Source organism: Mytilus trossulus, chromosome 6 (genome assembly GCF_036588685.1).
Source record: "Mytilus trossulus isolate FHL-02 chromosome 6, PNRI_Mtr1.1.1.hap1, whole genome shotgun sequence".
NCBI classification, from domain to species: Eukaryota; Metazoa; Mollusca; class Bivalvia; order Mytilida; family Mytilidae; genus Mytilus; species Mytilus trossulus.
The window spans coordinates 15,051,030-15,072,322 of NC_086378.1; the positions used below are offsets into that span (position 1 = coordinate 15,051,030).

General features: G+C 31.5%; 1 protein-coding gene across 1 annotated transcript; it reads left to right on the forward strand.

The window, feature by feature from the left end:
* The first annotated feature begins 304 nt into the window (after positions 1-304).
* On the forward strand, positions 305-21,100 carry LOC134722340 (uncharacterized). The gene is made up of 11 exons (XM_063585953.1): positions 305-507; positions 4,289-4,379; positions 6,133-6,477; positions 7,189-7,479; positions 8,013-8,312; positions 8,721-8,801; positions 9,019-9,058; positions 9,754-9,839; positions 10,849-11,097; positions 14,727-14,861; positions 15,766-21,100. Exons 2-11 carry the CDS (start codon positions 4,322-4,324, stop codon positions 16,821-16,823), a joined length of 2,643 nt encoding a protein of 880 aa, XP_063442023.1. The 5' UTR covers positions 305-507; positions 4,289-4,321; the 3' UTR covers positions 16,824-21,100.
* Positions 21,101-21,293: the final 193 nt, after the last annotated feature.

Here is a 21,293-nt window from a genome sequence, read left to right on the forward strand (position 1 = left end):
TAAATGACCAATATTACAATAACAATGTGTACATTGAAAATAATGTGGTCAATACTTTTACTTTTATTTAACAGCCTAGCCTATATCATAACTTTGATCTTATCATTAAAAATTTGTTCATCATTAATTATCTTATGTTTTATATAGAAACCAATGAAAGCCTTCCCTGGACCCTAATCTAAATTTAGAATGAGGTAATAGTTATTTTTAGCTTTCACAGCTTTTCAATTGATCACACAGAAGCTTTTAAATGATCGAGACATAAACGTCAAATAAAACGTCTTGAAGATCTTATCACCAGTGACTCAATGCTGTCGACAAAATACCCCAATGTACAGGTAAATCATTTAACATCAACACGAAAACGGATCTTTAAAACAACAAAGCTGCCTTTTTATTTCTCAAAGTGCAAGTTAAACACAACAGTTGTTGTGTTATTGTGTGACATGGTACGAATTTAACCTACTTTCGTTTCACATGGAGGACTGACAAAAAGATTTTATGCAGGTAATAGTTCCATTTCATGACTTTGTAAACAATCAATTTCAAACAATGTTGGACACGAGGTAAAGATGTTATACGAATTTTAGGGTTAACATGGTTAATAGGGGTAAATAACAGTGACTGACATATGTACACAGTAGCAACATATATTCAAATATGGTAATCATGTTTATGATTTCCAATTATCTATCTATCTATCTATCTTCATATTTCCGCACTCAGTCACAACTTTGACTATTACGTGCCGTTGCATATGTACACAGTAGCAACATATATTCAAATATGGTAATCATGTTTATGATTTCCAACATCAGATTATTATAAGCTTGAGAATTTCAGTGATTGAAAAATTATTTACCTGTATAAGTCAATTATTTGATAACTGTAAGGAGATTATTTATTAAAACAATATTTTGACAAATTTGCATATAGATTGAAATATAAACTAACAGTTTCAAGTACTCTGTGTATAAGTTGCAGTGATCTAATCCTACAGACACAGCACTATATTTACTTTGATAGTTGGTCTTCTGATGGATAGAAACAAGTACCTGTGGTTCTCCCCAATTATTTCATATATATAGCATCCTGGTAAAAAAGAAAATTTGAAATATTATACCATCACATTTCAAAAAAGTAAAGTCATTATATAGCACCACATCTATAACACAACCTTTAAGAAAATCAATTCAGATAGCATCACATTGAGCAATATACAAATGTAGCATCACATTGAGCAATATACAAATGTAGCATCACATTGAGCAATATACAAATGTAGCATCACATTGAGCAATATACAAATGTAGCATCACATTGAGCAATATACAAATGTAACATCACATTGAGCAGTATACAAATGTAGCATTACATTGAGCAATATACAAATGTAGCATCACATTGAGCAATATACAAATGTAGCATCACATTGAGCAATATACAAATGTAGCATCACATTGAGCAATATACAAATGTAGCATCACATTGAGCAGTATACAAATGTAGCATCACATTGAGCAGTATACAAATGTAACATCACATTGAGCAGTATACAAATGTAGCATCACATTGAGCAATATACAAATGTAACATCACATTGAGCAGTATACAAATGTAGCATTACATTGAGCAATATACAAATGTAGCATCACATTGAGCAATATACAAATGTAGCATCACATTGAGCAATATACAAATGTAGCATCACATTGAGCAATATACAAATGTAGCATCACATTGAGCAATATACAAATGTAGCATCACATTGAGCAATATACAAATGTAGCATCACATTGAGCAATATACAAATGTAGCATCACATTGAGCAGTATACAAATGTAACATCACATTGAGCAGTATACAAATGTAGCATCACATTGAGCAATATACAAATGTAGCATCACATTGAGCAATATACAAATGTAGCATCACATTGAGCAATATACAAATGTAGCATCACATTGAGCAATATACAAATGTAGCATCACATTGAGCAATATACAAATGTAGCATCACATTGAGCAATATACAAATGTAGCATCACATTACCATGATGCAAATAGGTCCTGGGGAGAACACTGAACTGTTGTGTATCCTTGACTGACAGATCAAGTACCTAATTTTAATCCAATTCAATATTTTATTGGAGAGAGCACAATAGAGTTTTATATAATAATGTAACAATGATTGTAAGCAATAACAATACCTATTACCTTCACACATGAGAGGGGGTCAGACCTTTATTGGTGTTATTAAAGCTCAGGGTTTGGGAATTGATCTTTTCTGGATCCTGGAAGTCTTTTTCTAAAATTTTTGGTTGTTGAGATTTAAATCCTCCTTAGTGTTTTTAATCCATGGATTTTGGTTTCAGGACCCCTTTGACCCCCACCCCTACACACATGACCTTATTGGGATTTCACATGATTAACACTTTCATTCCATATCAGCACTTAAGTTGCTTAGTCTTGATTATACAATGAACATTACTACGTGAATTGTCATTGTGTCAGAGTTTAAACCTTCTTACAACTTTTGAATCACCTTACAATTTCTGAGTACCACTGGCAACTAGTTCTACTGCTAATTTCATCTTGGTGATACATTGTAGCAGGAGGTAGAAGGTTTTAATCTTAAATTGTATTTTTTAGGAATCTTAAATTTTAAAGTGTCCATCTTGGTTGGATTGTAGTCCTCATGTCTAACCACGCTTCTTATTAATCTAGAGTTAATTGCAGGAAAAAGCTGGATATGGTATTTGTAAATTAATTGATTTAAAATTTCAGTAACTGTTGTAATAGTTCTGGTTCAAACATTTAATGTTTAAAATTGTTATAGAATTTAAACCATTTAAAAAATGGGAGCCAGGCCACACTTAAAAATGTTGTGGTTTGCCCAAATCCTACCTGAAGGTTGAGACAGTGGGTATACAAATAGACATTTTCAGGGTACTAAAGTTACATTATACATGTAGGGTTTGGGCAAACAAACATAATGTAACATACAAATGTAAATATATATTCTTTTTTATGGCCCCATATGCATGTATGTAACATCTATCATCAAAACAAAAGAGGGCATAGATAGAACAACCAAACTCATCTCCTTTAAAGCTGACTTTAAGTGAGTGAACTGTATTCTCATTTATAGTTCAAAACATTAATCTTAAACAGAGAAATTCACTCAGAATATACAATGAAACAAAAGTAGATGCATTTCTGGAAGGTCTGAATTGAGAATGAAATTATATTTTCAATTTTGACAGCAAAAACACAACAAAAACAGGGAAAGGGTTGAGCAATTTTCCTTTGCTAGAAACTAGATATAAAAGTGAAATAGGGAGATTTATATCTTGAAAGGCATCTGGTATTTCGGGGTAAAATTTTGAAAGACCATCAAAGTCTGACCCTGTCTGACATACATTTTGTACATGCCATAATTAATTTGTCTACAGAAATAAAGCTTTATATTGTCCATATAAAAAAGAAGATGTGGTATGATTGCCAATGAGACAACTATCCACAAAAGACCAAAGTAACACAAAATTAACAACTATAGGTCACCCCACGGCTTTCAACAATGAGCAAAGCCCATACCGCATAGTCAGCTAAAAAAGGCCCCGATAAGACAATGTAAAACAAATCTAGTTGCTTTTTTTAAAAAAAACAAAAGAAATGTACCCCTACTATTCAAACATTTATAGGCTGTTATTTAAAAAAAAAACATGTTCCCTAGCTGTTAATTATCTGTAACAGTGTTTATAAATTAGATAGTAGGGTGCAAGTTTCTCTTTAGAATTGATGTAGACACTATTTTGCTATTTGTCTGAACTGTAGCCCCTATGAAGAATATAATAAATCAAAGGAACAATACTTCATTTGCTGTTCTTGATCTTTGATCAAATTGAAGACATCTTCAATTCCAACAAATGTGAAACGAAAGGATAAAAAAGTTTGGTCTTATATTGCCCAAAATATTTGGGAAATTATAATCTAATAAGTTGGTCACCTTTCGTTTCAGTCGCATGGAAATTGATAACACATTTTTTATGGAACATTAATTATTTCTAGACGTAACCCTGCAGAAAGATGATTCTTAAAGTGCTTGAAGCTTTAATACAGCAGTGATACAGATGTGCCTTCTATGTGGTAAATGATCTCATAAAGGCGTGTAAATTTGACATCCTTCTGCTGAATGACATGAATCGAGAAATAGCTTATTGTGGTTATAATTGTTCTCAATTGTAACATTTTGATTAAGATTTAACTATTTTTTTTTATTATTACAGAATAACAATGGTTCCTGGAGATGATAGCTAAGAATGGCTACACTATTACTGGTATCCTGTTTACTGGGTTCAGTATTCACATTATGTACAGGTAAATATACCAACAATCAAAAGTACATATATAAGACAAAGATATAATATATGTTACGTGAAACAAAAAAACATTATGTAATCCATATTCATTCATCAAGGGATTTGAACAAGTTACATATTAACAAAAGATCATACACAATAGCAATATATGAGAGTTTCATCAAATTTGTATATTGCATAAACAATAAATGTTGAAAAAGTTAAGATTAAACATTGGGAATATTTTAGTGTTTTTATTTCACAGAAATTTGTATAACAAAAAGTATCATGTAATCTTTAACCATTACTAAAGTGATTTGAATTTTGAGTATTCAATTTTACTTTACCAAATTAAGGTCATAAAACTTGAGACTGTATAAGGATTTCATCTAAATGGTGATCTTATCAATTAATCAGCTAGTATTGATCTACAGTTTTGTACAAGTAGCAGTTACATACATAGAGAAATAATCCATTTGCCGATATTCATAGGTTTAAAGTTCATTTAATTGCTAATTACATATTTTATGTTTGTAAATATTTTAAATCCAAAGAATAATATTTAGTGAGATCAAATTTTATCTAGTAAAACTTAATGGTCAAATTGATTTCTTGTTTGTTGTTTTATGACCACCATATAATTTATAATTTACCAATTTCCTTGTTGTTAAACAATGTATTTAGCTATATAACATCACACTTCAGGGATCGTCCCTTTAGTATTAATAACCATAATATAGGTCAGTGTATGGCAAATGTCTAAAAATAAATGATATCAACAAGAAATATTGGACAAAAACACATTATTAAAAGATAAACATCTAAAGGAAAACACCAATGCCTTTGACAATAGACTTTGTCTATACCATATGTCAGCTAGTCTCTTCTTTGAGGGGGATAGGACCTTTATTGGGACTCCAGGATCAGGTGTTTTTAAGCTTGGGAATTGGGGTTGACCCTTTCGGGATCCGGGAATACTTCTTTTTCAAATTTTGGGATTTGGGATTTCAATTTATTCAAATTCGGGACCTCAGAATTTCTTGTTTTTAAGACTTTAAGTCCAGGATTTCAGGATCAGGACCCCTCCTACTTTATCCTGAGTTAATACAAGTTATGAAGTTACAGTTTTAGAGAGACTCAATGTTTCTGTTCAACAGATTGGTACTTCACGGTGACAGTGATATAATTAGCCTTTCAGTGCTGATGCACAAAATCAAACACCGATCAATCAATCAATGATGGTACTCCCTTAGGTCATAAGGTCATATTTTGAAAACTGTCACAGCTAGGTCACCACGTCACTGTGAAGCAAGCTTTACAGTTTAAAACTGATCTTATTCTTGGGTTTGAATATTTTAAAGGACACATATATCCTTTTAAGGTAGCCCAAGAAAACCTCCCATGTTGCAGGTCTAGTCAGACCAAGGATTTTTATAGCATGTATAGTAAGACTAATCTCTACACAAGTTCTTGGTTGAACCCACACTGATGAAGCTTTATGTTATGACTTAGCTTGCAGGTGATATTTCATGATATTACTTTGCATCATATGTATTTAAGCAAGCAGTTTAGCTAGCTATAAACCTAGATTTAATTCACCATTTTCTTCATAAGGAAATGCCTGTACCAATTCTGGTATATGACAGTTGTTTTCCATTCCTCAGCTTTTGATTTTGTCACTTTATAAAGGACTTTCTGTTTTGAATTTCCATTGGAGTTTTTTTTGTTTGTTATTTTACCTTTTAACTGATATTTCATGTTTATTATTTCAGCAAATTCCATTTCACAACTCTCAACTGTACAGAAGTCTGTTCCAAAGATCTCATTTTATCCATGTGTAGTACCGACTGTTAGCAAACTCCAATTTTGTTGTGTAACGGAGAATATCCATACAGCCACTGTCCACTTTTACCGTGAGAGTGATGACATTGCCACTATACACTATCCATGTGATGTAGTCAACCAGTACTCTGATTTCAATGTGTCATGTAAGTCTGTTGGCACAACAACAGTGATGTATTTGGATGTCCTCAGATTTAATCAACAGACAGACCCTACATTATTTGGCTGTCGGTATTATGGGAAGTCGGCAGGATACAATCTGTTCTCATCTCACAGTAAGTTGTCCAGTAAAAGTTAAATTACATTTGAATAAAATTAGATTAAAATTGAGAATGGAAATGGGGAATGTGTCAAAGAGACAACAAACTGACCAATTAAGAGCAAAAACTAGCCTTGCAAGTAATATACATTAGAAAGTAAAGCTTGATTGAAAAGTTTTCAAAATATATGGGATTGAGCATTAACATGACATTTTGGCATACATACCTTGCAATCAATATAAACATATGGAGTTGTGGTATGATTTATGAAGTGGGTCTCATTGGGGTCTAACCGTGGCGCAGGATTGCCGATTTGTTGTAAGCGTGACATGTGAAAGTCAAATAATTGTGCGGTGAAAACGGGAAATGAGGTCTTGCGGGACCCGGGAAATGACAAAAAAATAAGAATTGCTTACGTACATAGTGTAAGTGGGATACGGGAATCCGGGATCGGAACCACCCAATGAGACCCCCTATGATCCTTCAAAATTGGATGTATTATAATGGTTGTTATGATTTTAGTCATATATGATATCAACAGAATTTCGAGTAGCAATTAAAGACAAACAAATGTGTTTACTATTATACTTGATTAAAAATTATTCCTGGTCGTTTGATAGCAATGTATCACAGTAAACTTTGTAAATTTAAAAAAAAATCTTTAATGATAACAGATGCTGTTCTTTTATAGGTATTTATCAAATCTCTTTTATTTTTTGTTTACAGTTTTAACAGAAAATAAAGGTTACCAGTTCACTAATATTACCCAGAATTCTACCTTAACATGGAACAATACCAACAACGATTTTACGATTGTCAATCCAGAAGGGGAGATAATCATACAAAAACAAAATTCAGTGATTACTGTTATTGGAAATAAATCAAAAATAAGTTACTCTAAGAATGTGGGAAACTTCTCATTAAATTTATATAATACTAAAAAAGAAGACAATGGTACTTACGTTTATGTTACCAATATCAACAGCAATAGAAGTGGGATAACTCTAGTTGTTCTAGGTAAGTTGTTTGTCTCAACTATTTGAGGTAAAAGAAGCAAGTAGGCGTTCTGTTTCAAGTAGCAACAATGTATTATTGTTGGGTTTTTCTTTTATTATATTTGGCTAAGGAAACCACAATTGGTAGATCAAAACAATTAAGTTATATTGTTATTTTAGCATTTGCATGAATTACATTGACTATATTTCACTGAAATGTCCTTAATGAATTATAGAAGCCAAATTGAGGTGAAATAGAAAAAAATATGCTTCTGTTTACTCATCTGACCTACTTCCAGAACTTGCAAGTAATTTGTATATGAAGTTGAAATCCAATCTGCCAGACTTCAGTTCATACAAATCCCTGTTATTATTATGATTATAGCTATTATAGTTTCATAACAACATGACATGTTCTTCTGTTTATTTAACTACACAGATATTGAATCTTTTCTATATATTAAAAATTTCTCTTGGAAATGTAATGAAAACGAAATCTGTTTAAGACATTGCTTACATACATTGACATATATATCTTTCTGTCTTTATTTACAGATAAACTTGATTTACCAATTATACAAAATATTACCACAAGTCTCTCATCAGGGAAAATATGGGCCAACATGAGCTGTACAGCTGAGCAGAAATCAGGTGCACCTTTATTCTACAGACCAACTTTTGAAGTGTTATGGAAATATCCCCTCGATGCCAGCTACAGTGTTATTCAGAATGGATCAAATTTAATCCTGGAGGAAGTTGACTGCAGCTCAGACAATTCACAGCCATTATTCTGCTCTGTCAGGGAATTAAAGGGAAGCTACTCTGACAGTCAACACTTTTATCCACACACACTCTGTAAGTTATATATGTATGTCAATAGGTCACAGAATTTAAATCTAGCATAAGATTATGTTTATGTGTATTATATATTAATACTTGATGGCAATTACAATTGCTTTGACTTTTGATGATTCTTTTGATCAAAATTTTGAAAATAGCTCAGTTTAAAATTTTTATGATATACAACAGAATTAACGAAGTTTTGATAGTTTGATGGTTAGAAAATATATATATTTAAGGCAATGATATGTTTATGTCATATAAGTTATATTAAGTATCCTAGTCTTGAAATTAGGCTACTTGTAGTCAAATGTTTAAAACATGCAAGCTTACGAATGACAGTTTGGCTTTGAATCTTTCTTCTTGCTTTCAAATGCTGGAAACATTACCATGTTGTTAGTATTGATACCTTTGTTTATACAGGTACATACAAGCCTGTTACATTTCCGCCACCGTCAGAAGATGAGAAAAATGGTGGACTCATTGCAGGAGTTGTCATTCTTTGTAAGTACTGAAATAAAATTGGATGTAAATTGGTCCTACAGTGGAATAAAAAAAAATAGCAAACCTGAAAATGTAATTCAACATAATATTTGAAATTTCATAAGTTCAGTAGAAGATTGTCTTCAGACTTTTTGTATCAGTCTTTTTTTTTGACAAGATCGATTAAAATTTGATTAAAAACAAATAAGAATTGTTATTGAAGATTATTTTTTTTCAGCTCTCATGTGTGCAGTTTTACTCATTATAGCTTACTGTGGGTAAGTTTTACCTACCTTAGTTAACATTGGTGGAAAAGTAAAATTATTTGCACAGAGGACAAAAAAAGAAGATGTGGTATGATTGCCAATGAGACAACTATTCACAAAAGACCAAAATGACACAAACATTAACAACTATAGGTTACCGTACGGCCTTCAACAATGAGCAAAGCCCATACCGCATAGTCAGCTATAATAGGCCCCGATAGGACAATGTAAAACAATTCAAACGAGAAAACTAACGGCCTTATTTATGTAAAAAAATCAACAAAAAACAAATATGTAACACATAAACAAACGACAACCACTGAATTACAGGCTCCTGACTTAGGACAGGCACATACATAAATAATGTGGCGGGGTTAAACATGTTAGCGGGATCACAACCCTCCCCCTAACCTGGGACAGTGGTATAACAGTTTAGATATTGGATTAAGAACAGACATGGGTTATCCATCTGACACAAAATTAGTACATGCACATAAAAAAACAAAACCAAAGAAGCAAAGGAAAATTGCATTAATTCCTTAGCAACATAACCCTAAGAAACCTGTTTTATATGACTTTTAGAAATAGATAAATCTACTAGCTTAGCCTTCCTATTGGTTGATTAAATTGTTATATCTAAATTTGTTTGTGTGAAAGGGGAACCATAAATAATCTTACCATACCTAATCTTTTATAATATTTTACAGAAAAGATAAAGTAAAGATATGTTGCCGTAGTATATGTGGATTGTGTAAACGAAGTCCATTTTGTATTTGTAGAAAATGCACGAAAGGTAAGTCAATTATATGTATACTTCTGTCCACAAAATTAACATTTGCCATTGCCAATATAAATCTTGTCATACAGATAAAGATTGTCGAGAAATATAAATTAGTCTAAAGCTAGTCCACAAGCCACTTGGAGCAGGCGTTTTAATATTACTATCTGGCCTGTAGGAAATCCACTACAGGCCAAAAGCATCCATCTAAAATTTTCTAAGCAAGTAGTGTAGGCCTGTGGCGGGAAGATGGAACTTTTTATACAATGTTTTGAAAGAACCAGGTAAAAAAGAAGTGTTCATTTTGACATAAATCATCAGATCTTCTGTCCATCTGTCTGTAGATAGTACAGGTCATCAATTCATCTAGAAATATTTGTGTCACTCTTTTTCGCAGGTACTCATATTTCCAGACAGAATGAACTTGTATATGCATAGCCAAAAGATTTACAGTTACTGTGGATTCATTTATTTTCGTGGGTATCAATTTTGGATTGCTGAAAACTAACATACTGGTATTTGTGGATATTTGACTTTGTGGATTTACCAATCTCTGCATACAAAACCTATTGAAATTATGTTATTCGTTGAACATTTGAATTCGTTGTTCACCTATGCCCACGAAACCCTCGAAAATTGGTATCCAACCAATTATAATGAATCCACAGTATGTGCATTGTAAAGTGCGACTACTTTTCAGATATTACAGATACCTAGCTTCTTCCTGTTTGCAGAAACTTTGTATTTTTTTTAATATCTTGAAAGAATTTAAATTAATCTGTCAAATTTTTTTGCAGCAACTTTGCAGTGATGAGTGTTAAAGAAGTGAACACTAAACTGATCAGTGAAACATATACATCCTGGTTTCAAAAACTAATAATATGAGTAATGAGAGCATTCTTGTTCTGGATAGCAAGAAACAAAAACATGCCTTCAATACATCCACTTATCAATAAATCAGAATGTGAAATAATAACATCTTTATAGACAACATGTATATTTATCAACTATTTATCTTTTTCAGATGACCTTGACTTTGACATTCATGAGCCTCGTTTTCAGATGCCACATGGTGATTTTGGGAGACATGATGATCTTGACTGGAGACAGATCCTTGATCTTTATTCTGGTGATCATCCACCGACAGTACCTCCACCGAGACCAATGTTATCCACCCCAAGACCAGACCAATATCTCCCACCACCACCACCAAGGCCAGAGGCTCTACAAGGGACGTCATCATCTGATAATACAGTAACATTTGAAAATGATGGTAAGGAATTGTCAATTAAAACATGTTTTCCATCTTTGCTTTTGGAGAAATAAGTAAATGGAGAAATTTAATATTTAATTGAATAGGTTCAACGTAATTATTATTAATAGCAATTGAACCATGAGGTTTGGTTTGTACAGTAAATGTATAATGGTTAGTTTCATACCATGTTTTGAGTTTGTTCTGTATACCAAACTTGTTTACCTCAGTTTTTAACAACCCTAGGTATTTGATATTTACCATGAAGTGAATTATACTGATAAAATTTAATTCTTGTTTAAGCTTACTTACTTTTAAGCTCACCTGGCCTAAAAGGCCATGTGAGCTTTTCTTATCACTTGGCGTCCGTCGTCGTCGTCGTCTGTCGTCGTTAACAATTTTTCAAACATCTTCTCCTCTGAAACTACTGAATGGATTTAAATGAAACTTAACATGATTGTTCCTTAGAGTATCCTGCACAAAGTGTGCGCTTCGATTTTTGATCCGTCAAAAAACATGGCCGCCGTTACTTGAAATAGAACATAGGGGTCAAATGCAGTTTTTGGCTTATATCTCAAAAACGAAAGCATTTAGAGCAAATCTGACATTGGGTTAAAATGTTCCTTAGGTCAAGATCCATCAGCCCTGAAATTTTCAGATGAATCAAACAAACCATTGTTGGGTTGCTGCCACTTAATTGGTAATTTTAAGGAAATTTTGCAGTTTTTGGTCATTATCTTGAATATTATTATAGATAAAGATAAACTGTAAACAGCAAAAATGATCAGCAGAGTAAGATCTACAAATAAGTTAAATGACCAAAATTGTCAAGTGACCCCGTAAGGGGTTATTGTCCTTTAATGGCAATTTTTCACAATTTGTTCATCATATTTGCTTACTTTAAAAAATCTTCTCCTCTGAAACTACTGAATGGATTTGGATGAAACTTAGCATGATTGTTCCTTAGATTATCCTGCACAAAGTGTGTGCTGAGATTTTTGATCCGTCAAAAAACATGGCCGCCGTTACTTAAAATAGAACATAGGGGTCAAATGCAGTTTTTGGCTTATATCTCAAAAACGAAAGCATTTAGAGCAAATCTGACATGGGGTTAATATGTTCATTAGGTCAAGATCTATCAGCCCTGAAATTTTCAGATGAATCAAACAAACCATTGTTGGGTTGCTGCCACTTAATTGGTAATTTTAAGGAAATTTTGCAGTTTTTGGTCATTATCTTGAATATTATTATAGATAAAGATAAACTGTAAACAGCAAAAATGATCAGCAAAGTAAGATCTACAAATAAGTTAAATGACCAAAATTGTCAAGTGACCCCTTAAGGGGTTATTGTCCTGTAATGGCAATTTTTCACAATTTGTTCATCATATTTGCTTACTTTAAAAAATCTTCTCCTCTGAAACTACTGAATGGATTTGGATGAAACTTAGCATGATTGTTCCTTAGATTATCCTGCACAAAGTGTGTGCTGAGATTTTTGATCCGTCAAAAAACATGGCCGCCGTTACTTAAAATAGAACATAGGGGTCAAATGCAGTTTTTGGCTTATATCTCAAAAACGAAAGCATTTAGAGCAAATCTGACATGGGGTTAATATGTTCATTAGGTCAAGATCTATCAGCCCTGAAATTTTCAGATGAATCAAACAAACCATTGTTGGGTTGCTGCCACTTAATTGGTAATTTTAAGGAAATTTTGCAGTTTTTGGTCATTATCTTGAATATTATTATAGATAAAGATAAACTGTAAACAGCAAAAATGATCAGCAAAGTAAGATCTACAAATAAGTTAAATGACCAAAATTGTCAAGTGACCCCTTAAGGGGTTATTGTCCTTAAATGGCAATTTTTCACAATTTGTTCATCATACATGTATTTGCTAACTTTAAAAAATCTTCTCCTCTGAAACTACTGAATGGATTTGGATGAAACTTAATATGATTGTTCCTTAGAGTATCCTGCACAAAGTGTGCCCTGAAATTTTCAGATGAATCAAACAAACCATTGTTGGGTTGCTGCCACTTAATTGGTAATTTTAAGGAAATTTTGCAGTTTTTGGTCATTATCTTGAATATTATTATAGATAAAGATAAACTGTAAACAGCAAAAATGATCAGCAAAGTAAGATCTACAAAAAAGTTAAATGACCAAAATTGTCAAGTGACCCCTTAAGGGGTTATTGTCCTGTAATGGCAATTTTTCACAATTTGTTCATCATATTTGCTTACTTTAAAAAATCTTCTCCTCTGAAACTACTGAATGGATTTGGATGAAACTTAGCATGATTGTTCCTTAGATTATCCTGCACAAAGTGTGTGCTTAGATTTTTGATCCGTCAAAAAACATGGCCACCTTACTTAAAATAGAACATAGGGGTCAAATGCAGTTTTTGGCTTATATCTCAAAAACGAAAGCATTTAGAGCAAATCTGACATGAGGTAAAAATGTTTATTAGGTCAAGATCTATCAGCCCTGAAATTTTCAGATAAATCAAACAAACCATCGTTGGGTTGCTGCCACTTAATTGGTAATTTTAAGAGCAGTTTTTGGACATTATCTTGAATATTATTATAGATAAAGATAAACTGTAAACAGCAAAAATGATCAGCAAAGTAAGATCTACAAATAAGTCAATTTGACCAAAGTTTTCAATTGACCTCTTAAGGAGTTATTGCCCTTTTAAGACTTTTTTTCACAATTTGTTCATCATGTTGACTTACTTTTAAAAATCTTCTCCTTTGAAACTGCTGTATCAATTTCAGCCAAACTTAGGTAAATGAGTTTCAGAGTTTCAGAATATCTAGTATAAATTTTATATTTCATTTCCTTGTATGTCAAGAAACATAGCTCCTATGGCCAAAATAGAACATAGGAGAAAATGATTTTTTTTTTACTTTTGAAGAGAATAGGACGATTTAAAGAACATTTAAATAAATTGAAAAGCCAAAATAATCATTGATGAGAGATTAAACCAAAAAAATTCAGGTGAGCGATTCAGGCTCTTGAGAGCCTCTTGTTTACTTATCATTATTTGATTATGACAATTGAAACATCAATGTGTTGTACAAAATGTTAGTTTTTCAACAGTTTTATGTTTTTTATGCCCCACCTACAATAGTAGAAGGGCATTATGTTTTATGGTCTGTGGCTCCGTTCGTTCGTCTGTGCGTCTGTCTGTTCGTTCGTTCAGGTTAAAGTTTTTGGTCAAGGTAGTTTTTGATGAAGCTGAAGTCCAATCAACTTTAAACTTAGTACACTTGTTGCTTATGATATGATCTTTCTAATTTTAAAGCCAAATTAGACTTTTGACTTCAATTTCACGGTGAAATGAAAGTGGAAGTTTCAGGTTAAAGTTTTTGGTCAAGGTAGTTTTTGATGAAATTGAAGTCCAATCAACTTGAAACTTAGTACATATGTTCCCTATAGTATAATCTTTCTAATTTTAATGCCAAATTAGCTTATTACCCAATTTCACGGTCCATGGAACATGCAAAAGGATAGTGCGAGTGGGGCATCCGTGTACTTTGGACACATTCTTGTTTCTATGTGACTTCATTCAAAGCAATGGTATTTTGGTAAGATACATGTTTGTGAATTCATTGTATGTATAGAACTGGTTTTTTTGTTTTAGAAAGTGGTATAGATAACCCTGATTTCCAGGATGATGAAGAAACAGTAAATGGTGATGACATCACTGTGTCTGATGTTAGTACATTAGGGGCAACAGGGGTTGACCATTCTACACTTGTAAGAGAAGTGGAAACATGTAAGTTTCTTATTATATTTTACATTAAAAAAAAACGCATATATATCTTGGAAGGGTGAGGTTGCTTGATAAGTTTGATAACTCTAATGTTGTTAGTTATTTATTTAAAGTAAGAATTACTAATTTTGAAATGTCATACATTCATATTTCAATTATTTGATCACATGTACTACCAAATATTCCAATAGCTAAGCGTGAATATTTATATTAATTCCTCATATATAGGGATTTGATTCTAAAAGTTCCATATAAACCTTTTTTATACCCATGCTGTAGAACCAAATGTTTTGAAACTGATATTACCACAAAACTCAGATCAATCTGGCATCATCTGTGTTTGATGGACACTTTTCCAATTTATTTGACTCTTTTTAAAATAGATATAGTAATTACTAATGTCATCTTTGATCAATGTTCCTTCAATTAAGTTCGATATTCAAATAACAAAGCAGCAACTTACCACATTGACTTTCAATTATAATAAGCTCTACACATTTTACAGCCAAAAGATATAGTACCGTATTTGGGCATGTATAGTCAGCACTTTTTTTCCTTAAATATGTAGTTTGTACAAGGGGTGCGGACTATACACAACTATAGACGGTTTTTGAAATTTCGTTTTTTCTGCATTCATAATGTATATTGGAGACGTTTACTATATTTATTTCTTTTAATTCTTATTCTTTTATTCTTTTTTAACTTTTCTCTTCAAAATTGATTATTCAAAGTAAAGGTGTGACATCCTGCATAGGTAATCAAGAGGGGTAATCTAATAAATACCAGAGTATAAACTGATAATAGTAAACCAGAAGAAAACTTTGCTGATGCAAGGATGTAAGCCAATCATAAAATTTATTTTGATATTTTTTGGTAATACATTTTTTTATGATTATCTTTTAAACAGGTTTAGCCCATTTAAAGAAGCTGTTGAATTCTACTGAGAACCAGGTTCAAGTGAGACGAGACAATATCATTGAAGATCTCATCAATATTTACACTGATCCCACAATCCTTCAGTCATATTTACATATCAACGTTTTGGGTGAACCTGGGTCCGACTGGGGTGGGGTCAGCAGGGATATATTTACCTCGTTCTGGAATGAAGCCACTGCGTTGTACTTCAAAGGTAATGATGTACATGTGCCTTATTTACCTCCACATAAAATGGAGGAGGAGAGAAACTTTCTGTTGATGGGGCGTATTCTTGCTCACAGTACTGCAATTCTTGGCTATATTCCAATATCCATTTGTAAAAGTTGTATGATGGTGACAATCTTCAATACAACTCATATTGAATCCAATACTCTATTGGAAGACTTTCTACTGTTTGTTGATCTCAAAGATAGAAACCTAATCCAAAGTGCTTTAAATGACTTCTCTGGTTTATCTGAAGACCAAAAAGAGGATCTCCAGAATTTGTTTTACCAGTTTGAAATGGGCTGCATACTTAAAGAAGAAACTTTCCGTGACCAGCTGTTAAATATGGCAAGAAATGAACTGGTTTTAAAACCAAGATCTCTTTGTGAAAAGTTACGACTAGGAATTCCAGAAGTGCATTTTGATCAATTTTGGTCTCAAATGACAATAGATCATATCAGCATACTTCATGCAAGATTAAAACCAACACCTGAAAAAGTTGTCAAATGTTTAAAATTAGCCGAACCTTTAAGGTTACTGGACATGAGAAGAAGAAAAGTTTTCCAGTATTTCAAAGATTTCATTGAACAGCTTGGAGACGAAGATTTACAAAAATTTCTACAATTTATCACTGGACAAAATTGTGTGCCTAAACGTACAATCTCCGTCCAATTTTCTAATCTAAGTGGTGCTGAAAGGAGACCAGTAGCGCATACATGTGGCTACCTAATTGAAATTCCTGAAGCTTATGAAAATTATACAGATTTTGAAACAGAATTTAGGAATGTGTTACAATCTGACATTTTGAGATTTGATGTACAGTAAATTTAAAATTGTTCTGTTTGATTTAATTTATTTGAGTTGTTTTGTGTTATCACCATCACAGCATATAATGCTATTCCACTGTTTTCTCATCGTTTCATAATGTATAGTCCGTCCAGATCAAGACATCACACATGTCACAAGAGTTTATGATAATCACCATTATTACTTTTGATTGAGAGAAAATTTCTTTTCTACCTCAATATATTTTTAGAAACCCTAACTTAAGTCAGGTGCAGTTAATTTTTATGATGTTTAATGCTCAAATAAATACAAGCAATTCAAAATTTAAAGATGTTTTTTTTTTTTATCAAAAAGTTGATTTTATATTGATAGTCAAATTGCTAGTTAAGTCTAGTGATATGGATGTTTCATTTTAATTTCAGCATGATAAGAGAAATTGTCTTGAGAAGATGTTATGATTTTCATCCAGCTTCCATTTTCACAAGCTTTGGTATGAATAAGCTATTTGCCCATTCCCGTATTTGACCCTGTTATTAGAGATCCCTTTTTTAGTTGTCTCCCTTATGAGGGACATTAATTTTTATTTACAATGGAGAGCTAGCGGAAAAAAGCAAGTTTACCTGTGCATAATAGTGTGAGGATTCTTTAAGGTTTTCAAATCTTTTATTTACAAACGATTTTACATCAGAAATTATGTTTCATAATAAATAATTAAACGGCCGATACATCACTTTCAATTCATCATGCTTTGCATTGGCAAAAGCCAATTTTGTCTGGTATGGAAGGAGTCTATGATTGACAAAGGGAAGTAATTTGGTTAAAAAGTGTGTAATAACAGAATCAAATTGGTAATTGGCAAATGGACTATTGCAGGTGTAATTTTGACACCCTGTTTGAGATATGCATCAAAAGAAATTTGTTCTCTTTAAGTCTCATGAATATTAATAAATCCAATATAAAAAAGAATGATTTTTTTTCTATTCCTGAAATGGCAAAAATGGCAATGAATTGTAGGATTATGTTACACAAAAGTGTGTGTTTTGTAATTTTCTTGTTTATGTACTAATTTAACATACAACCATTAGTGACGTCATTGTTTTGGTGGTGTCACACCTGTATGTGCTTCAATTACATGGTGTTAAAAGTTATGTTTTTATGCATGCTTTGATAAACACATTGTCTGTCTTGACCTTTACATATTTACACTCATCCTTTTCTTTATTATATCAGTTAAAAAAATGTTTGTTCCGCCTATTATGATCTTTGTATTCACATCCTTTGAAAAGTTCAAACCCTTTATCAATCAATTTAAATGAAAATTGTGATTGACATTTTCTGACCAGAGATGTCATCAAGAATATATAACTTTATCTATCTGAAAAAGCGAGAAATATTTTTAGACAATCCTAAATTATTTGTACATCTTTGTTAGTGTATCTGTGATAATATTTCTGTTTTTTGTTTTTAAATACTTCCATATGATTTTTACTACTGACAATTTTTAATTGGATAGAAGATGCATATTCTGATTATAAAAAAATTAATCAGTTATTTTGGATCAATGGTTAGATTATCTCCCCTTTCTTTGCTTGATCTGAAACTATGGCTAAAACCAGTATTTTTTTGGGGCCCATTATATAATGCTGTTCATTGTGAGCCAGGCCTCCGTGTTGAAGGCCTTACTTTGACCTATACTGATTTACTTTTACACATTGTGACTTGGATGGAGAATAGTCTCGTTGACACTCTTAACATATCTTCTTATATCTACTTGCATTTTGTAGAGAAGATAGAAGTTAAAATAACTATCCATAGAATAAACACAAGTAATGGAATATATTTTATTTTGATTTATTATTATCACCTTGGGTTGTCTAAAAGATTCCCACAAAATTTTTATATAAAAATGCATTTGAAATGGCTTGTATGGCAATTGAGATCATTTTGAAATTAAAGTACATGTACTACATAAATATTTAATCATGTTGTTTATTAAAATTGTGATAAGTTAGTGATTTTTAATTTAATTTTAATCCAATTGTTGAATATAACATTGTGACAAATAATGTTAAGGTTTTATATATAGATTTATCTGTAATGTTATGTGAAGTTTATTTGTAGATACAATGTGTTAATAGAGATTTATTACATTTGAAATGTTTAGTTTTTTATAGAAAATTTTATCAAGATGTTGTGTACTAGTCATAAATTGGATTTACTTTTGAACTCTTTTCTAGACTCACTGTGAATGGACATGTCAAGTCCCAATACAAAGATTTGTCTCAGTATTACGTTTAAAACTAAATTCAAAGTAATTTTGTCTGATATTGATGAAATCTTAACCTATAATTGAAAACTGTCTGTAGTTTCTAATTTTTTTTCTAAATGATGTCAAGTGTTTGAGGTATTTAGAAATTTATGTGTGTAACAGTAAATGATCTATTAATGATGTCAAAACAAAAATCAGTAGATCCAAACAAATCCATCAAAATCATATTTGAAGAATGAGAAATTTATATGAAATATAGAAATTGGGGACGTTTTGCCTTGCTTTACTGTGTTTTATTTAAATAATGAAAAAGACCAAATTATATGTTTGTTGTGTCTATTTGAAAACAGATTTTTAGATACATTGTGTGATATATGTCATTTAGTTGATTTTTACTATAACACTTGTTTCAAATTCAGAAATCAGACATTTGATATTATCAGTAGTGATGGTATCTTAAATTTTTATTTAACTATAGCAATTTATGACTTGTTCTATCTAAATAGTTGTGGTTGTGTTAACAAGTTGTTCTAGACCAATATGGTAGACAATGTTTTTGATTTTATTAATATGAATTTTGAATTATTATTTTTTGGTTGTGACTTCATTGAAATTACATTCCTTAAACAATAGTTTCTCTTCTGAAAGAAAAGTAACACAGCGTTTATAGACCTCTTTGCATTTGTAGATTTAAACAAAAATAGAATGTTTTAGTGCAATACTATTCTGTCTCATCATTTAGTTATAGGAGATCAAGAAATTATTTAGTTCTTATATTAATTTACATCTATATCAAATCATTCCTCATTCTATGTTATAATCAGTGGTTTAAGTTTTGCTGTTAAAGAAATTTGTTCCTGAATTTTCACACAGATTTGTGTTGTTTTGCTTTTAGTTGTGTGTGTCTGTGTGTAATTATAATCAAATGTTGAGTGATTAATATGGTATGAGGGGTCCACTTTGTTTTACCCAGACATTAAACACTTGAATGAGATGTTATGAAGTCATTATTTTTTGTGTCATTCTCCATATGCTTTCATTATTGTATCCTGTTTTACCATTGTTTGTTTCAGTAAACATTTTTTAAAGCAACATGTGCAATCGCCTATAGTTATTATCTTCTTCTTCATTTGGTCTCTAAAGGAGAGGTGTCTCATTGGAAACTTTACCATATCTTATTATTATATTACATATAACTTGACTTAATGACATTTTCCCACATTGTTGTTCCAGAGTTACAAAAAATGATAAATCAGTATCTTTCTTTTCATCTTTATTAAACAAAAGTTAGCATCTATGAAATTTTGTAACATATTCACTTAAATAACTAATGAAAATGCAATTTCCCTTTTTAAATTTTTGTTTTGTTTCATAACAAAAGAAAGGCACATAAGTGCTCATAGTGCACTTTCTTTATCACCAACTAGTTTTATCATTCACAACAGTGTGTGATTTTTAGTTATAATTTTTACAATTCATCACTACATATTATGCCTTGTATTTTATGTGTTCACTCAAATGGTACTATAATAATAAAATATCCCAGCAACACCAGCTAAGGATTCACAGGTCTGTTATGTCCACTTGATTCTTTAAATGAATGAAATTGTTTACACATAAAGACACTATTCCTTACTAAGAGACAAAAGTGTCTGAACTTCTAATTTGTTTTTCCATAAAAATGAGCAAAAGTTTTGCTTGGACAAGACAAATAAGTAAGTAGTTATTATGTTTAAAAATAGATGAATAATATTTATTTCACAATAAGTTTGAATTATTGAATGAATAATAGAAGTGATATATGCATCATTGAGACAAATACCCAACAATAGAATAAAGACAGATACCACAACTAGAAGTATCTGTGATGAGTGTATTTATCAATAACAAGATTCATCAACAACAAAGAGATTATGTCATTTATCAAATTCTAAATAAAAGACAGCTATTGACCTTTAAGTGTTTTAAAAATCATTGTGAACTTCAAATATAGAAACAGAATCCAAGAAATAGCTGCCTTTGATAACCTAGCATGATTAAGTAAAAATGTATAACACTTTATGATGACTTCACAATCAAAATAGCCTGACAATAACATGTATTTTTAATCTATGGGAGTGCAATTTCACAAATACAAATGCTTGACAGTTAGATTTATTGTAAATTGCACAATAAAGTGTTTGATTATTGCTTATTTCCTAATGCCAGTAGATTTATACTTTGGGTGGCTTTCTTGCTTT

Coding starts and splice junctions, on each gene's coding strand:
- LOC134722340 (XM_063585953.1), top strand. CDS start 4,322: ATGGCTACACTATTACTGGTATCCTGTTTACTGGGTTCAGTATTCACA. Junction 4,380..6,132: donor AGTATTCACATTATGTACAG/GTAAATATACCA, acceptor TTATTATTTCAG/CAAATTCCATTTCACAACTC. Junction 9,059..9,753: donor CTCATTATAGCTTACTGTGG/GTAAGTTTTACC, acceptor AATATTTTACAG/AAAAGATAAAGTAAAGATAT.